The sequence below is a fragment of the Pogoniulus pusillus genome, chromosome 6 (genome assembly GCF_015220805.1).
Source record: "Pogoniulus pusillus isolate bPogPus1 chromosome 6, bPogPus1.pri, whole genome shotgun sequence".
NCBI classification, from domain to species: domain Eukaryota; kingdom Metazoa; phylum Chordata; class Aves; order Piciformes; family Lybiidae; genus Pogoniulus; species Pogoniulus pusillus.
Genome location: NC_087269.1, coordinates 14,679,409 through 14,693,901, shown reverse-complemented (window position 1 = coordinate 14,693,901; position 14,493 = coordinate 14,679,409). Strand labels below are relative to the sequence as shown.

General features: G+C 54.9%; 1 protein-coding gene across 1 annotated transcript; it reads left to right on the top strand.

Moving 5' to 3' along the window:
- Positions 1 to 1,285: 1,285 nt before the first annotated feature.
- Positions 1,286 to 5,525, top strand: NPM3 (nucleophosmin/nucleoplasmin 3). The gene is made up of 6 exons (XM_064144540.1): positions 1,286 to 1,419; positions 3,052 to 3,137; positions 3,812 to 3,931; positions 4,157 to 4,250; positions 4,667 to 4,796; positions 4,917 to 5,525. Exons 1-5 carry the CDS (start codon positions 1,377 to 1,379, stop codon positions 4,765 to 4,767), a joined length of 444 nt encoding a protein of 147 aa, XP_064000610.1. The 5' UTR covers positions 1,286 to 1,376; the 3' UTR covers positions 4,768 to 4,796; positions 4,917 to 5,525.
- Positions 5,526 to 14,493: the final 8,968 nt, after the last annotated feature.

Genomic DNA, 14,493 nt, shown 5'->3' with positions numbered 1-14,493 from the left:
AGGTGTGTTATGCCAGGGACCTTTTGGAAGTACTTGCCCCAAAGCTTTTTTTTGTTTGTTTTGGGGCTGGCAGTAACCTTTCTTGGTGGTCCATCTGTGAGCAGCACCAACTGAAATTTATCTATTTTACTAAAAGTACGGGTCTTTCACTGGGTAGTCTCCAGTGTCTGGCAGAGCTGGCATGAGCTGTGATGCAGCACTGCTCGTTCACTCTTTACGTCCTGCTTGTGGCTAAGTTTAGAGGTTGCTGAAAGCCCTCAGAGCCTGCCAGCTGAGGCAAGGAAAGAAATAAAGCTTACTTGAGGGTCTGGGCTAAGTTGTGTATTCACAAAATACAACTTGGGAAGCTGAACACCTGAGATAGCTGGAGCAAGAAGCTTCCTGTTGAGCGTGCCAGTGGGGCAGAAAGAGGCAGGGAGGTGAGTGGTATGAAAAGCAGCTTTTTCCTAAGGTCAGCTCAGAAGAGTTCATCCACCTGCTGTGAAAGTGCACCAGTGCTGTGGTGCAAAAGGTCTGTATTTTGGAAATCAGCTCTTAAAAGCTTTTCTCCTAACCCAGTAAACCTGTGCTGCATTAAAAGGGTGGGCTGCCTTCACAAAACCATGATGTGCTGTGTATGGGCGTCTGTGGTTTCGCGAAGCGCATTTCCCCGAGCGGTGCCTGCCTCGCTGCGCAGAGGGGTCATGTAGGTACAGCCAGATGGCTGCGTGCAGAGCGCAGGAGCAGGCGCTGCGCTTGTGTAACCGCTGCTGAGCCAGCGCTGGCCTTTTTTCAGGGGCCAGGTTCAGCTTTTCAGACCGCTTCAGTAGTGTTTTTCTTGAACCTGCTCCAGCTGGAATAGAGCAAATGGCCGTCTGGTGGAGGCCTCTGCGATGTGGGCAGAGCCAGCTTGTCCTCGTTAACTGCGTTTGATTTAATTCACCTGCTTCCCCTCCACCCCTGCAGCATGCACCAGCCTGCTCACCTTTCTGCTTCGAAAGGCCAGTCGGGCTCGCTGCTCTCCGCGGCAGATTTTGAAGCAGGATCTTGCTCTCGTAAGTTCACAGACTTGCACCGCCGGGTCAGCTCTCGCCAACGCTGAAAGGGATAAAGGAGCGGGTCCTTCGTCTTGTGCCCTCCCTCGATCCCTGTTACTCTGCTGCTCCTCTGATCCTTCTCTTCACGCCCTCAGCCTCTCCCGGCGCTGCAGGTGCCCTGGGTATTCCCTCGAGACTTGCTGAAGCCGGTGGGGCCCGCCCCCGCCGCTCGGTGCTGGGGCATCCTTCAGTTTGGTAACGCCCAGCCCTGAGCCAGGGGCGGGCTGGGCTGGGGCGGGACTGGACGGCTCGACTCAGCCCAGCACAGCCGCCCCATTCCCAACCCCCTCCTGCCGCCTCATGGAGTTGCACGGGCTCGGCTGCCCCGGCAGCGTTCTCTTCGGTGAGCGGGCGGCGGGGAGGCAGAGATACGAGGTGGGGGATAAATGGGCTGGGGAGGTGAGACTGGGGACAGAAAAGTGACTGCTGGGAGGAAAGGAGGTGGTGGTGGTGGGAATATGCCGGGGACAAGAGAGAGAAGGGGAGAATAAGGAGAGATGTTGGGCAAGAGAAAAACGGGAACAGGAGAGAGACGGGGGCAGAAAAAGACTTTGGGAAGCGACCAGGACGGCGTGGAGGCGGGAAAGACACGTGGGTGGGAAATGGATCGTGGGGGGCGGCAAAAGAAAGACCACGGGCCAGCTGAGCCAGGAGGCGGAGGCAAGAGAGGGAATTCGTGAGCCCTGGGGATCGCAGTGGCGCCGGAGGAGTACACACTGGGGCGACTGCGTGTGTGGCCGGTATGAAGAGGAGCAGCGAGGGCCGGGGCAATGGTACACGTGTGTGGCCCGACTTGAGTGGGGAGAGCACACGTGTTGGGGATCCTGGGGCGGTTCAGGGGGAGCCGCGTGGGGTCTCGGGATTTCTGCGGGTGCATGGGACCGTGGGGAGGAATGGCAGCCTCGGCGCTCGCCGGCCCCTCCCGCTTCCCCGGTTAATCCTCCGCGCTCCCACGTCGGCCAGTGGCGGCTGCCGGGCAGAGCCGCGTCCCGCCTCCCTGGGCGGGATCTCGGCCGGGACTGTTACGCCCATCCCACACGTGGCTCTGCGCGGTCACCAACGTGTGCGGGAGGGGGTCGGGCCTGGGCACACGTGTCCCGGCTGCTGCCGGCGCCCTGCGTCTGGGGCAGCGCGGCTCAGACCCTCCCATGCCGAAAAGCGAAGCAGGGCATCATCTCTAGGGCTTTTATGCACCAGGGTTCCGGTCCTTGCTCTGCTGAGCTGCATGCACGGGCATGACTCGGAAGAGATCCTGCCCTGCCCTGCCCTTCCCGGGGCTAATCTCTCTATCTCTGCTGTAAATGCCCGGTCGGGCATGCGGGGCTCGGGTCTGTGTTTTCCTGCCTGCTTCACACGGGTGAAGCTTCATCCTGCAAAAGCCAAACACGCGTAGCACCCTCTCCCTTTCCTTCCTCCCTAGGGTCAGCTTAATCATGTTCGGAAGACCTGAGGCCATAGCTTTCCATCTCCCTTGTTTTTGTAGCTGTTCGGAGAGTTATGTAATAAAATCTGTCTCAAGACCTGTCCTGAGTGTCCCTGTAGCCTGGCTCAGCATCTTGCTCTTGCATTGCTCTTCATCCCTCACTACCATACCAAATGTTTTGTTGGGATTGGAGCGAACAGAGCTGTCTGCTTCCTCTTGAGTTGTTCACAGCAGTTCACTCTGGCTGTTCTGCCCTCTGAAGTGGGTAAGCCTTGCCCTGCCTGCATTCAAGGGCTTCATGGCAGCCTAGGTTGGGGACACAAGGTTTCGTTCCTCTAAGGTGCAGAGCCTGGTACGTAGTTTCTGGGAACATTTAGTTGTGTGGTGCTTGGTGGTATGTAAGGTGCCCTGGCCTGGGGCTACCCTTGAGCATGAGAAAATTAAGTGGTTTTGTGATGTCCTATGTGCGCCTGGCCAGGGGTTACCCTGGGAACCCTTTTCCATGCCTGTGGCTATGTAATGGCTGCTGCAGCTTCTCTGATCTTTTTCCAGGTTGTGAGCTGACTGCCAGTACCAAATCCTACACATTTCAAGTGGACAAGGAAGATGACTCTGACCACATTTTGGCTCTGTCTGTGGTAAGAGAAATGAAAACCAGTTGCTTGTCCTCCTCCATGGCTGTTGACAGCCTTGCTCCCCCTTCCCAGGTTCAATTCCCTTTCTGTGGCCAGGATGGACCAGAGAACTCCCTTGGCTGAGGTCTCAGCACTGGCTGCCCTCAGGGCAGGGCACAGGACTGTTGTGTTTATCTGTTGTATGGAGGTACTTGAGCAAAGCCGTGGAAGCCCCAGGCTGCTCAGCAGGGGAATGCTCCAGACTGGGGGCAAGAATTTTTTTTTTCCTCATATTTGACCTTGCTGGAGTCTCCCACTAGAACATTCTGTCCTCGACAACTGAGTCTCTTGCTTGTTGTTCTCTAAGCTCAGGTAGATGTGCAGGGCTTCATTCCTGGCTTTCCCAGACAGGTCACTTTCTGTCATGGGCACTGCCAGCGTGGATCAACCAAAAAATGCAGCCCAGGTGCCATTCCTTGAGAGTGTTGCAGGAACAGCTGTCCTAGCTGGGAAGGGCATAGAGCTCTACAGGCAGTAAGGGATCAATTGCTGCATGGGGCCTTCATCCTCTGCCTGGTTTGTGAAACAGCATCTTCATGCCTTGCACAACAGCTGGGCTGGCAGCATTGCTGTGGCTCGCTTGCTCCCTGTTGTGTCTCTTGGGAGAGCAGGAGTTCACAATCTCTGCTCCCATGCAGGTCTGCCTCACAGACGGTGCCAAGGACGAGTGCAATGTGGTGGAGGTTGTTGGACGAAACCATGAGAACCAGGAGATTGCTGTGCCTGTGGCCAATCTGAAGTTGTCATGCCAGCCCTTGGTAAGATAGTGGCTAAGGAGAACTGGACATCTTTGGGTGTTTGTGGACTTTTCTCTTAGGATCTTGACCATGAGCTGATCTACAGCTTACAGGAGAATGCCCTGGTTAGCCTTGACTTGTCTGCAGGTGCCCCCACAAGGACACATTTAAATGCTAGGTGCCACACTGAAGACTGCAGAATGTTTTGCTTCTGCAATTGACTTCTCCAACACTGTCTCTTTGCAGCTGAGTCTGGACAACTTCAAGCTGCAGCCTCCAGTGACCTTCCGCTTGGCAGCAGGCTCCGGCCCGGTACACCTTGCTGGCTGGCACAGGATTGGTAAGGAGTTATGTGTGGGGGAAAGACTTGGGAGGACTGAAGGGTGTGGAGAGACTCCCTTCAGCATGAATGCCAGACACGTAGCCCCTAGGTGATGTGTTTGGTACTGTCCAGCACATGTGCTTGGTGCTGTTTCCCTAGGGGCCATCTCTCTGCAGGAATTCCTTCACTGCCGTGAAGCCTTGCATAGGAAAAAGGGTCTGGATGACTCACACTGTCTCCTTTATTCATGGGCAGCTGTCACTTTTCCTCTCTGAGACATCTCTTCAGCTGGGACATAGCTTACCATCCACAAGCTGCTGTTAACAGCTGCTTCAGTGCTCCTCATACTGCTCTGCTCTCAAAGTGTCTTGGGGCCCAATTGTGTTTGACAGAGATGCACACTGGTGAGTAAAAAAGTTGTTTGTGTGTCCCAGTGCCCAGGGAAGATGCTTCCTTTGAGGAGGATGACTTGTCTGAGGAGGATGACTTGTCTGAGGAGGAGGAGCTTGCACCTATCATGCCAGCCAAGAAGTAGAGGAGAAAGCAGTAGATTATCCAGGCAAGGTGAGAGGTCAGGCAGCCTTGGAAGAAGGGCCTGAGTGGCTGTCGTGCTGCTGTGGCGAGCTTGGGTGAGATCTGTCCTGCCACAGGAGGCTGCTGGTCTCAATCTGGTTTTTCCTTCAGGTACTCACTGGGATTTCTCTCCCTGGATGGCTTTTACCTCGGACACCTCTTGCCAGGACCTCGAAGTTTGCTGTTGTCTTTTTTTTAATTTTATGTCTTTTTCTGTTGTTACTTACTGGAGAGCAGAGGCTGCTCCCAGCACTGGGGTGTCTTCTTTCTCACAACCCTGGGAGGCTAATCCCAAAACTGGATGGATGCTGCTGGTATATCCCCTCTCATCCCAGTGCTGGCAGTTGGGCATGAAGGATGTAATCCTTGTCCTGTGCCTTTTTGCTGTTCTGGACCTCTGCTCTGCGCATTCCTGCCCCCTGCCTCTGAAATATCCATTCCTAGCCCTTTCCCCAAAAGACAGATACAAAGCCAGCAGTGGAATGAGTTATGTCACTCAATTTTAGTGCCATTTGCTTTGCTTAACTCACAATTTGATGGTTTTTGTACACTTGTAGGTGTGAAACTGGAGCCCAGGCTGTGTCCTCAACTGCATTTATAGTGGGGTGGGAGGTAATGGTCTGTCTGTGACTTAGGAGGCAGTTCTGGATCAGTCTGCTTTGTAATAAACTGTTTTTACACTCTGAATAAAGGTCTCTCAGATGTCAGATCTGAAAGTCACTGCTGGCTCACAAGTTCCTCCCAGGCATATTGCAGTGCAAGATGCTCCTCCATGTCCAGTCCCCAACATTTGCTTTCTTTGATGACACTGTGAAGCTCCCCAAAGGGACACAGGGACTCCATTTTCTCCCTTGTGGGCTCTGCACACTTGTGTCTTGTGAGCCAGCCCAGCACTACATCCAGGCTACTGAGGGAAGGGCAGAGGTGTGCAGAGGGTTGTACAGGGCAGGGACCCAGCTCCACATCTGTTCCCAAAGGTTACCCAGCTGTTAGCAACAACCCCCTGGCCCTGATGCTGGACGCTACTACAGCGAGGTACTCGCTGTGTCTTGTTCTCAGCCCAGCAACGTCCTGTGAAGGGGTGGGGATGAAACATCAACGGTGTGGGACAGGTTTGAGCTCTGGTATTTGCTGGGGAGTTGTGATCCCCTGTGGCTGGGTGAGTACCTGCAGAGGGTAGTTCCTTTCTAGCCTTTGGTCAGGTGGCACTTCTCACTCTAGGGACCTGATCCTAAAATGTTTGTCTAGCTGTTTCCCTGCATCCAGTCTTGCATCCCTGTCCTGTAGGCCAGTGCCTGTCCAGTGCTCTGGGTTTGTGCTAGCAGCTGTTGTCCTAGAGAACCAGGTACTGTTCTGCCGGCTCCGTTGGTGCCCTGGAACAATAAGTTTCTCAGCTGTGTGGAATCTTCCAGGGTGCATCCTGCATTCAGATTCCATCCTTTGCGAGAGGGGCTGTGTTTGGGGTCTGTGCATCTCCTCCCCACCGTTTCCTTCTGGCTCCAAACAGCCTTTGAGCAGGACAAGGGAGGCTTTGGTGCCCCTTGCATCAAAGGAGCAAAAAAGACTGTTGACATCCCAACCGCATAGCGTGGGACCACGCTTGCCTCGGAGGCACCAGAGGACAGAGCAGAGCGGGCGGGGGAGCGGAGGCGGTACCGGGAGGCGGCGGGGTTCGGTGCCACTAGGTGGCGGGCGGGCAGCACGGCGGCTTCGGCCCCGCTCCTGCCCAGCAGGTCCGGGGGCCTGCCAGCCCCTTGCCCCTCCCTCTGCCCGGCAGCTCGCCCCTGGCAGGCTGGCTGGGAGCTTGCAGTTGGGCATGGGCAGGCTCTCAGGGGCTGAGCAGCCGCTGGCAGGTGGAGCGCCGCTGCATCTCCGGCTTCCCTGCGCTGGGCGACGTGCCTGAGGCTGGCCCCATGAGGAGAATGGGTGCCAGCTGGGAGAGGCCATGTCCCCGGGGAAGAATGGCTCCTCCTGCCATCCCAGGGCAGTAGGGCGCTTCAGGATGCCAAGCTGTGCTCACGCCCACGAGCACTGATCCCTGAGCAGAGCCCACGTCCCTGGGCGAGCTTTTGGGAAGCGAGGCACTTCAGCTGCCCTGCCGAGCGAAGAGGTCTGGGAGCATCTTCCCTGGGGACTGGATGTGTTTGAGAAGTGCTGGCGGGGCACGGCACAGCGGTGCCTGTGCTGGTGGCGCAGGAGGGGAGGGAGCTCAGGGCTGTGAATGGAGCTGTGGCTCTGTTGGTGCCGGCACGGTGCCCAGCCCTTGCTAGGGCTGGCACACACAAATACTTAATAAATCTCTCTGTCTGTGTGCATGTGGAAGGAGTCAGGACTGATTTATCTGCCAGGCCCTGGTCCTGCCTGCTGTCTGCAGAGGAGCAGCTTGGCTTGGGGCAGGTAAGAGACAGTAGATCATCTTTAACAAGGTGCTTCTGGGAGGGTGGGCTGGAGGAGGTGACTGGCTCAAAGGCCAGAAGATGTTGAGGGCAAGCAGTGGGCATAGCTCAATCCTGGCCAGGTGGTGTGGCTGCTTCTCATGGGATGGAAAAGGCAGTGACAGCTGATGAAAAGGAGCATTTGGCTGCTAAACAGGCAGAACCAAGACGTTGGTTTTCTTCTCTTTTTTTAGGTAGCTGGGACAATGGGCTGTGGCAGGAAGGAAACCAGTGCCAGGGGGCAAAAGTGGCATCATGTGGGACATAGTGCTGGTGGCAGGAGGCTCGAGGAGATGAAACTTGTCCCACCCCACTGGAGGGATCAACATGACCTCAGGCATTGCCGTAAGTGCTGCCTGGTCCCCTATGTTGCTGCAGGGTGATGCCAGGGGAGAGGGAACACCCCGATCCCAGAGGAGCAATGGAGGGGCTGGCACAGTGTTGGCACTGACAGGCTGCTTTCTAAGTGATTTGGGGAGATTTTCTCACCCATCACAGCCTTGATGTGCTCAGCCTGGGGAGAGGGAGATAAATGTTGAGATGACAGGAGGCTGGGAGGGGGGATGCACTCTCACACAGTGCTTAATGGGGAAGGATGGGATTACAGGGGTCACGCTAGGTGAGCAGCTTCCTTCGAAGAGCTGATGGTATCAAAGCAGGTGCCCCTGGCTGCAAATACCTTGGGCAAACAAACAGGGCTGTCTAAGAGCAGGTGAGCTCAGGTACAGCTAGGCTGGGGGTGCTCAGGTGTAGTGGGGGCAGAAGGATCTCCGTGTGTGGGGAGTGAATTGGTGTGGGGACTGCCTTGTTCTGCATAGGGTGGGGGGAGAAATGAAGTTGTGTGTCTACATACATATCTGAGCTCCCCATGCTGGAGATACACGTAAGGGTATGGAAGTGCCAGTACCCAAGAAGACAACTGACTCCCCAGCTCAGGTAATGGCTCTGGGGATTGCTCTGGAAGGTGGTTGGTTCTGAGCATGTCTTCTCTCCGCTGTGTTTCAGGGCTTTGCGTGCTGACATTGTTAGTGATGGACTCCTCTTCACCCTGGCAGCACCAGGGAACCCTGAACCTAGCTGAATCATACAGCACAGAAATGTAGATAGCGCACAGCTCAAGGTGGAGATTGCCATGCAGGAGCATCATATCCGTGCACCCATGCTGCCATGATCTCCACATGCCTCCTTAGTCATCCTGCTGCACCCAGTGAGGGGCTCAGGCTGCACGATGCAGGCTGGCCCAGGTGCAGACCTGCTGTGCTGGAGCTTGGCTACCTGCCTTCAGTTGGGTGGCTAAGCCAGGTCAGTGGCTCCCAGAGGATGCTCTGGTTTCAACGGTCAGGTTAGAATTGGGTTTTCTGGGATAGAGGATCTCCATAGGGAGCTGCTCTGCTAAGCATGGCCAGGCAGTGGTTTTCCTTTTGATACCCCAGTTGGTCTTGCCCCAGCAGAGGTATGTTTTTTACTGCTTTTTTTTTAAACCTTTCCACGGGTGAGAACTCGGCCCCAGGGCAGCTGAGAGGCGTAGCAGTAATCGTGCTGTAGGTGGGGCTGGTCCCCTGCTCCATGAGCTCTCCGTTGCTGCTTCCCACTGAACTGGGGTGACACTGTTTTCCTCTGAGGCATGGTTGGCCGGGCTGCGGAAGAAGCCAGTGGGGCACCCCTAGAGATGCAGCATCTCCCGTTACCCCAGGGTGCAATGGGTCTCTGAAGTGGGGCAGAGAGCCATGGAGTGCATGGAACTTCGGTAGCAGCAGGAACGAGGAAAGAGACGAGTAAAGTCACCCCCAGCCAGGAGCACCACGATGGTGGGCATGAAGAGTGTCTTGTTCTCTGCAGCATTATCTGACTGTGCTGTCTCTGTTCCGTCTTGCCAGGCAGTGAGCACATGTACCTCTGCTATTTCCTCAAGCAGGCACTGGCACCCTAAAGTGAAGGCTGGCCCTGGCAAAGCTGAGCCAGGAATGCACTGCAACCAAGGTAGAAAGCAGCAGGGTCTGGAAGGGGCAGGCTGCTGATGATTTCTATCCTTGTCCTATCAACACACCTTGCAGAGAGTAGTGCTGCCTGGGAACAGCCTCATCTGCTTTTGAAGCTGAAGCTCAGGTCTGGTCTAGGATACTATCCTGCTTGCTGGTGCTCTGTCATGTGTTGCATGTGCCACAGTGTGCTTTAAGCTGGCTGCTGTGTGGAAAAATAAGGTGCTCTTCCAGGTCTTGGGTCCATGGCAGGTGATGGTGGCTGAATTACCATGGCTGTTCCCAGCTGCATATCCTAGCACAGGAGGCTGCTTATGGTCAGATTCTGCTCTGGGCTTTCACAGGCTTTGATAACTGCTCAGTGTGTCTGCTTGCTGTTGGCATGTGTGTCCCCAGCTTCACAGCACTGGCCAGAATACATGGAGAAGGTGCTAGAGGAGCACAGGGTGATGCTGGAGCAGAGACGATGCCAAGAGTTGGGTTTAAACTCACAGACATGTAGAACAGGTGCTAAAAATGAATGTGGTTGGTCTGTGGTAGAGGGCAAGACAGCCTGGACAAAGCTCCATCACAGCCATCTTGCGCTGTTCCCTCCTGCAGCTTGCCACGTGTCAGGGCAGCGTTAGCAGCTCTGCACTCGACAGCCACAGCTGAGATACCCAGAGGTCACAGGTGTCCTGCCCTTCGACCCCTCTGAGGTGTGAATCTAATCGCTCTGGGCTCTGGGCTGTCCCTGACACTGGCAGGACCATCACTGCTTGTCTTTGCCAGGGCTGGTGGCAGCAGCGGGTACAGCGTCTGCACAGACCTGTGCCCCAAGAGGATTAAAGATCTTCCAGAGGGATCTTCCCCCCCCGCCCCGCCCAGGGAGGCACCTCTCTGCAGGGAGCTCAGGGACCTTGACATCCCATGTTCTCAGCCCTAGTGGTGGAAGAGCCCTGAGTTGCATGGGCAGGATTTGCTCTCCATGGTGTCCTTGCTGGTGACAGCTCTGAGAAAGGTCGATGGGAAACCCCATACCCTCTCCATGCCTCTAGCCCCTGCTTTCCCAGTGGACTCTCAAGGAGGATGAAATGAGTGAGGAGACAGAGATCTTGTCTGTGACAGGTCTGCCCTGCTAGACCTCCCTGTACCCAGCTCAATGGGAGGACACAGCATGATCTAGCAGTGGGATTTTATCTCCTGGTGAGAAAGTGTGAGTAGAGTCATGGGAAAGGTCTCAAACCCCACCCGAAATCCCTGGATGCTTTCTGCTGTACCTAGACTGGGCCCATCCTTGCATATCCTGAAGATGGTATCTGCATCACAATGGAAGCTTGCACATCTTGTGCATGACATGGCCATGCTCCAGGGTGCTGTGAAGTGTTCTACCACAGCTGATGTTTGGGAAAAGACAGTTACAGGCTGTCTCCAGGGTCTGGCTGTGACTATGTGTTCTCCACCCTCTCAAAACACAGAGTTGTACAGGGTGGCACAGAGACCAGACATGGCCCTGGACATAAGAACTGGAAAGGGACATAGTTTCTGTGCTAGTGTAGGGTAGGGATGACAAGGGCTGGAGTGCTGGACTTGGATAAAGACTAAAGAATGAGTTTGGGTTAGGTCAACAAAGCTGACCAGCAAGGTGTGGTCAAGCAATGGGAGCATCAGATGCCATGAGCATGCCCAAATCACCACTTCTTTGGGGTTCATTCACTCTCACTGGGCCCACTGCTTCCCTCTGTGCCCCCAGCTCTTGCAGAGCAGTGTGGAGTGCCCTGGGGAATGGCTCCCCAGGGCCAGAATCAGGATGAGCTGTGGCTTTGCTGGGCTGGGATGTCAAAGAGGCCATAACCCTGGTGTTTTGCAAACTCCTGGGGTCAGCAGTTCAGCTGCCACTGACACAGGGGCCCAGAGACACACACGGGCATTTTGGGTGGATGCTGTAAGCAAACAAATGAAGGTAGAGTTACAGCCGGTGGACAACACCCCCCCCACCCCCCCCAAACGACTGCTGTTAGTTTTAGGCTTAACCCCCCCGTGGGCTGAGTGCAGCAGTCTTCTTCCTAAGAGGACCCAAACCAAAACCAAATTGCCTGGCTTGGCTGGCTGGGAGCCCAGGCTGAAGCTGGGCAGTGAAGGGCAAGCATTTTCCATCTCTTTCAGCTCCTCGTGGCCCTGAAGGTGCCTCTGAGGCCATCTCACAGAAAAGACAGGGATCCTCAGCACTGAGTGACAGCTCCCACCTTCCTGGGTGGCCAGTGAAGCCCTATCCCACCCTGCCTGGCTTTGACCCCCTCCTTCCCAGTCCTACCTGATGGTGTGTGGCTGGAGACCCCCGAGGAGAGTACTGCTGTTTGCTCTGGGGCTTTGATGCTGGGGAAAATGGGCAGCCAGGGCCAGAAGATGATGTTCAGTCTACACAACGGGTCAGGAATGAACTAGAGCTGCTTAAATGCCATGATCACACACATACTCATCCACATGTCCATGCATGTCACCCCTTCCCCATGCACATGTGTCATGGCCATTCCTGGTCGGGCTGCTTTTTTATTCAAGAATGCCCAGCCTGGGGTTTAAATCACTCCAGGCTGGGGATGTCACCTTCTCCCTGAATGGCTCCCACATGACCTGCCCTCACTGGTCTTTGTTTCTTTGTTTCTGCAGAACCATCTCTCCTTGCAGCTGAATGTGGTCTGGGGGTGAACTTCTTCTTCAGTGCCCCTCCACAAGGCTCCTAGCCTTGCTGAGCTCTGACAGATCTTTAGCTGTGTCCACCTCTGAGCTTTCCCTGTGTAGTGCTTATGGATGCCAGGGATGAAAGCAGTGCTGGTGTTGGCAAAGCCAAACGCTGCTGTGAGGTGTATGCTTAAAACCAGTGGAAAATCCCTCTGTGCATCCATGGACTGCCCTGGATGAGGATCAGGAGCAAAGCTTGCCACATGCTGAGCCACCCAGAACTACCCCTGACAGACTGATGTGGGTGGTGAGCTCTCCTCCAAATCACCCAGCCTAGATGAAAAGAAGAGCCCAGCTTTGACTCCTCTGATCCATCAAGTATCACTGCCTGGGAGTCAGCACACAGCCGCTGGAGGATGATGGAGCCAATATTGACAGCAGTACAGGAGTACAATGTGAAATTATGGAAGCAAAGGCCACATTTCTAGAAAGCTGCTGAGCAGGAGGGGCAGGAGATGATTAAATAGTCTCCAGAAGGCAGAGGAAGGAGCCCAGTTCCCCAAAATGAAGTTGTTGGAGCAGATTGCTGAAGAGGGAACCAACAGGGTCACCTCATCCAGGTTGGTCCTGAACAGAGATGAGTATAGCTCCAGGGGACTGTAACCAGAATACAGGGGTAGTCTCCTGTTCTGATGTTCCCACCACCCACAAAACATATCTCAACCCTTCTACTAGTAATTGAATAGAGAGGAAAACTAATTGTGAATGAGCTGTGTCTCCCTTCCCACTCCTCATTTGCCCCAGGGCTACCTTGGTATTGTGGGTAGCAAAGACAAGGTCATTCCCATGTAACACATCCCGGTGGGGTTTGGCCAAGTTCCTTCCCTTTGAGGGGGGAGCAGGTTAATGGCAAGTGGTGGGATCGCCTCAGGCTGCTCCATGCTGCTCAGCCATAGAGGAGCTGCCATTGCCTCCGAAACGCCCCATTAATGCTGTGGTCCCTTTGTGAAGGATCAGTGGACAGGGCTGGGGGTGCTGGGGCTGGGAAGGTGAGGATGGAGAAGGCTGGCATCTCTCTCTCTCTGCTGGGAAAGCCCCATGTGCTTATTTCGGGGTGGCAAAAGACGGTTTGTGACCAAGCATCCCCTAGGTACAGCTGTACAAGTAGTACAGGATCCTAGTTTGCATTCAATTCGGAAGGAGATGCTTGGGTGCAGAGCAGTGCTGCCTGTGCTCCCTTGTCCTCTTCTTTCTGTACCCCAGCCTTTGGCTAACCCCCAGCCACATGCCAGCCATCTACTACCCTTTCAAAGGCAACTGCTCTGCAAACTCTTGGAGCTCTCTGTGCCGGCAGAGGTGGTCTCCTCACCCTCCGTGTTGCAGGTGCTGCTCTCTTCCATCATCCGGAATTAGCGCTGTGGTCCTGTCTGTGTCCCTGGCCTGGCAAAAGCAGGGAAGTGGCTGTTGGCCCTGCAGGGCAGGTGACAGCAACATCTTGCTTCTCTGCCTTGTAGTTTCCCTGGGTAAAGAGATATTCAAGCCACACTATCCTGCAGATAGTTTGCTGCCTACCCATCACCCCAGATTATCCCAGCCTCTTCTTGTGAGCCTCTTCCCAGTTTGCTAGGAGCCCTTGTCTGCATTTGTCCAAGTTTGGACTGGTTGGTCCTAAAGCTGTACTTGGTGTCACTTTTCTTGGCTCTGCCTTTCTGGAATAAGTGATACTTATGGGGATACTTTAGGCTGATGCTCAGTGGGGAGCTGATAACAGCTACACCTTGATGGCTTTAACCTCTTGTGAGGAGTGGGGGCTTGCTCTGCCGTCTCTTACCCTGAAAAAGGAGATGAGTGCTACGGCCCACTGCTGACCTGGGCTAGGCCAGGCAGGAATGATGTGCTACAAGAAACAGGCTGGGAGCTAGAGCTGGGATCTGAGCTGTGTCTTTCAGATACGTGAAGGGCCATCCTGGGAGATAGTAGGGATGTTGCTGGAGTGACCCTGGTGAGGGTGATGCAGTGCTGAGGGTCAGGGAGAGAATGGGTAGAAACTCCCACAGCACTTGCTGCACTCTTTTCAGTCTCTGCTGTACAGTGGCCCAGGCAGCCCTCTCCCTGGGTTTTACATTCCCTCACCTGCTGCCCCTCCATCTCCTCAAATCCTCTCCTGGTCTACCCACTGCTAGAATGCAGTCTAGGCTGCTCCAGGAGCTACTTCCATGGTCCTGGCTGCCAGGGGAGCCTATGTGGGATGCACAGGAGGAGGAGATGTGGGGAAAGTCTAGAAGCAAACCTGGACCCCAGCCAGGCTGGGACGGCTGGCTACATGTCCTGTTTCCTCTCTTAGCTCTTGCTTCTTGGTGTTGCAGCTCTGCAGCTGTGCCTGAGCATCCTCAGCTTTATGGGAAAGGGGGTGAGAAGGCTGCAGCTCACATTGCCAGTGCTTCATCTGCAGCATTTATCATCCCTGAAAAACATGTAATATACAAACTGTTCTCTTGGAGACAGATGCTCCTGTGCCCGCTCAGCCTAAATATGATCCCAGTCCTGCACATTAGGACAATGGGCCAGTGGGGTACTGAGACTTGATGGGACCATGCTGGTAGCTCACTCCAGGGA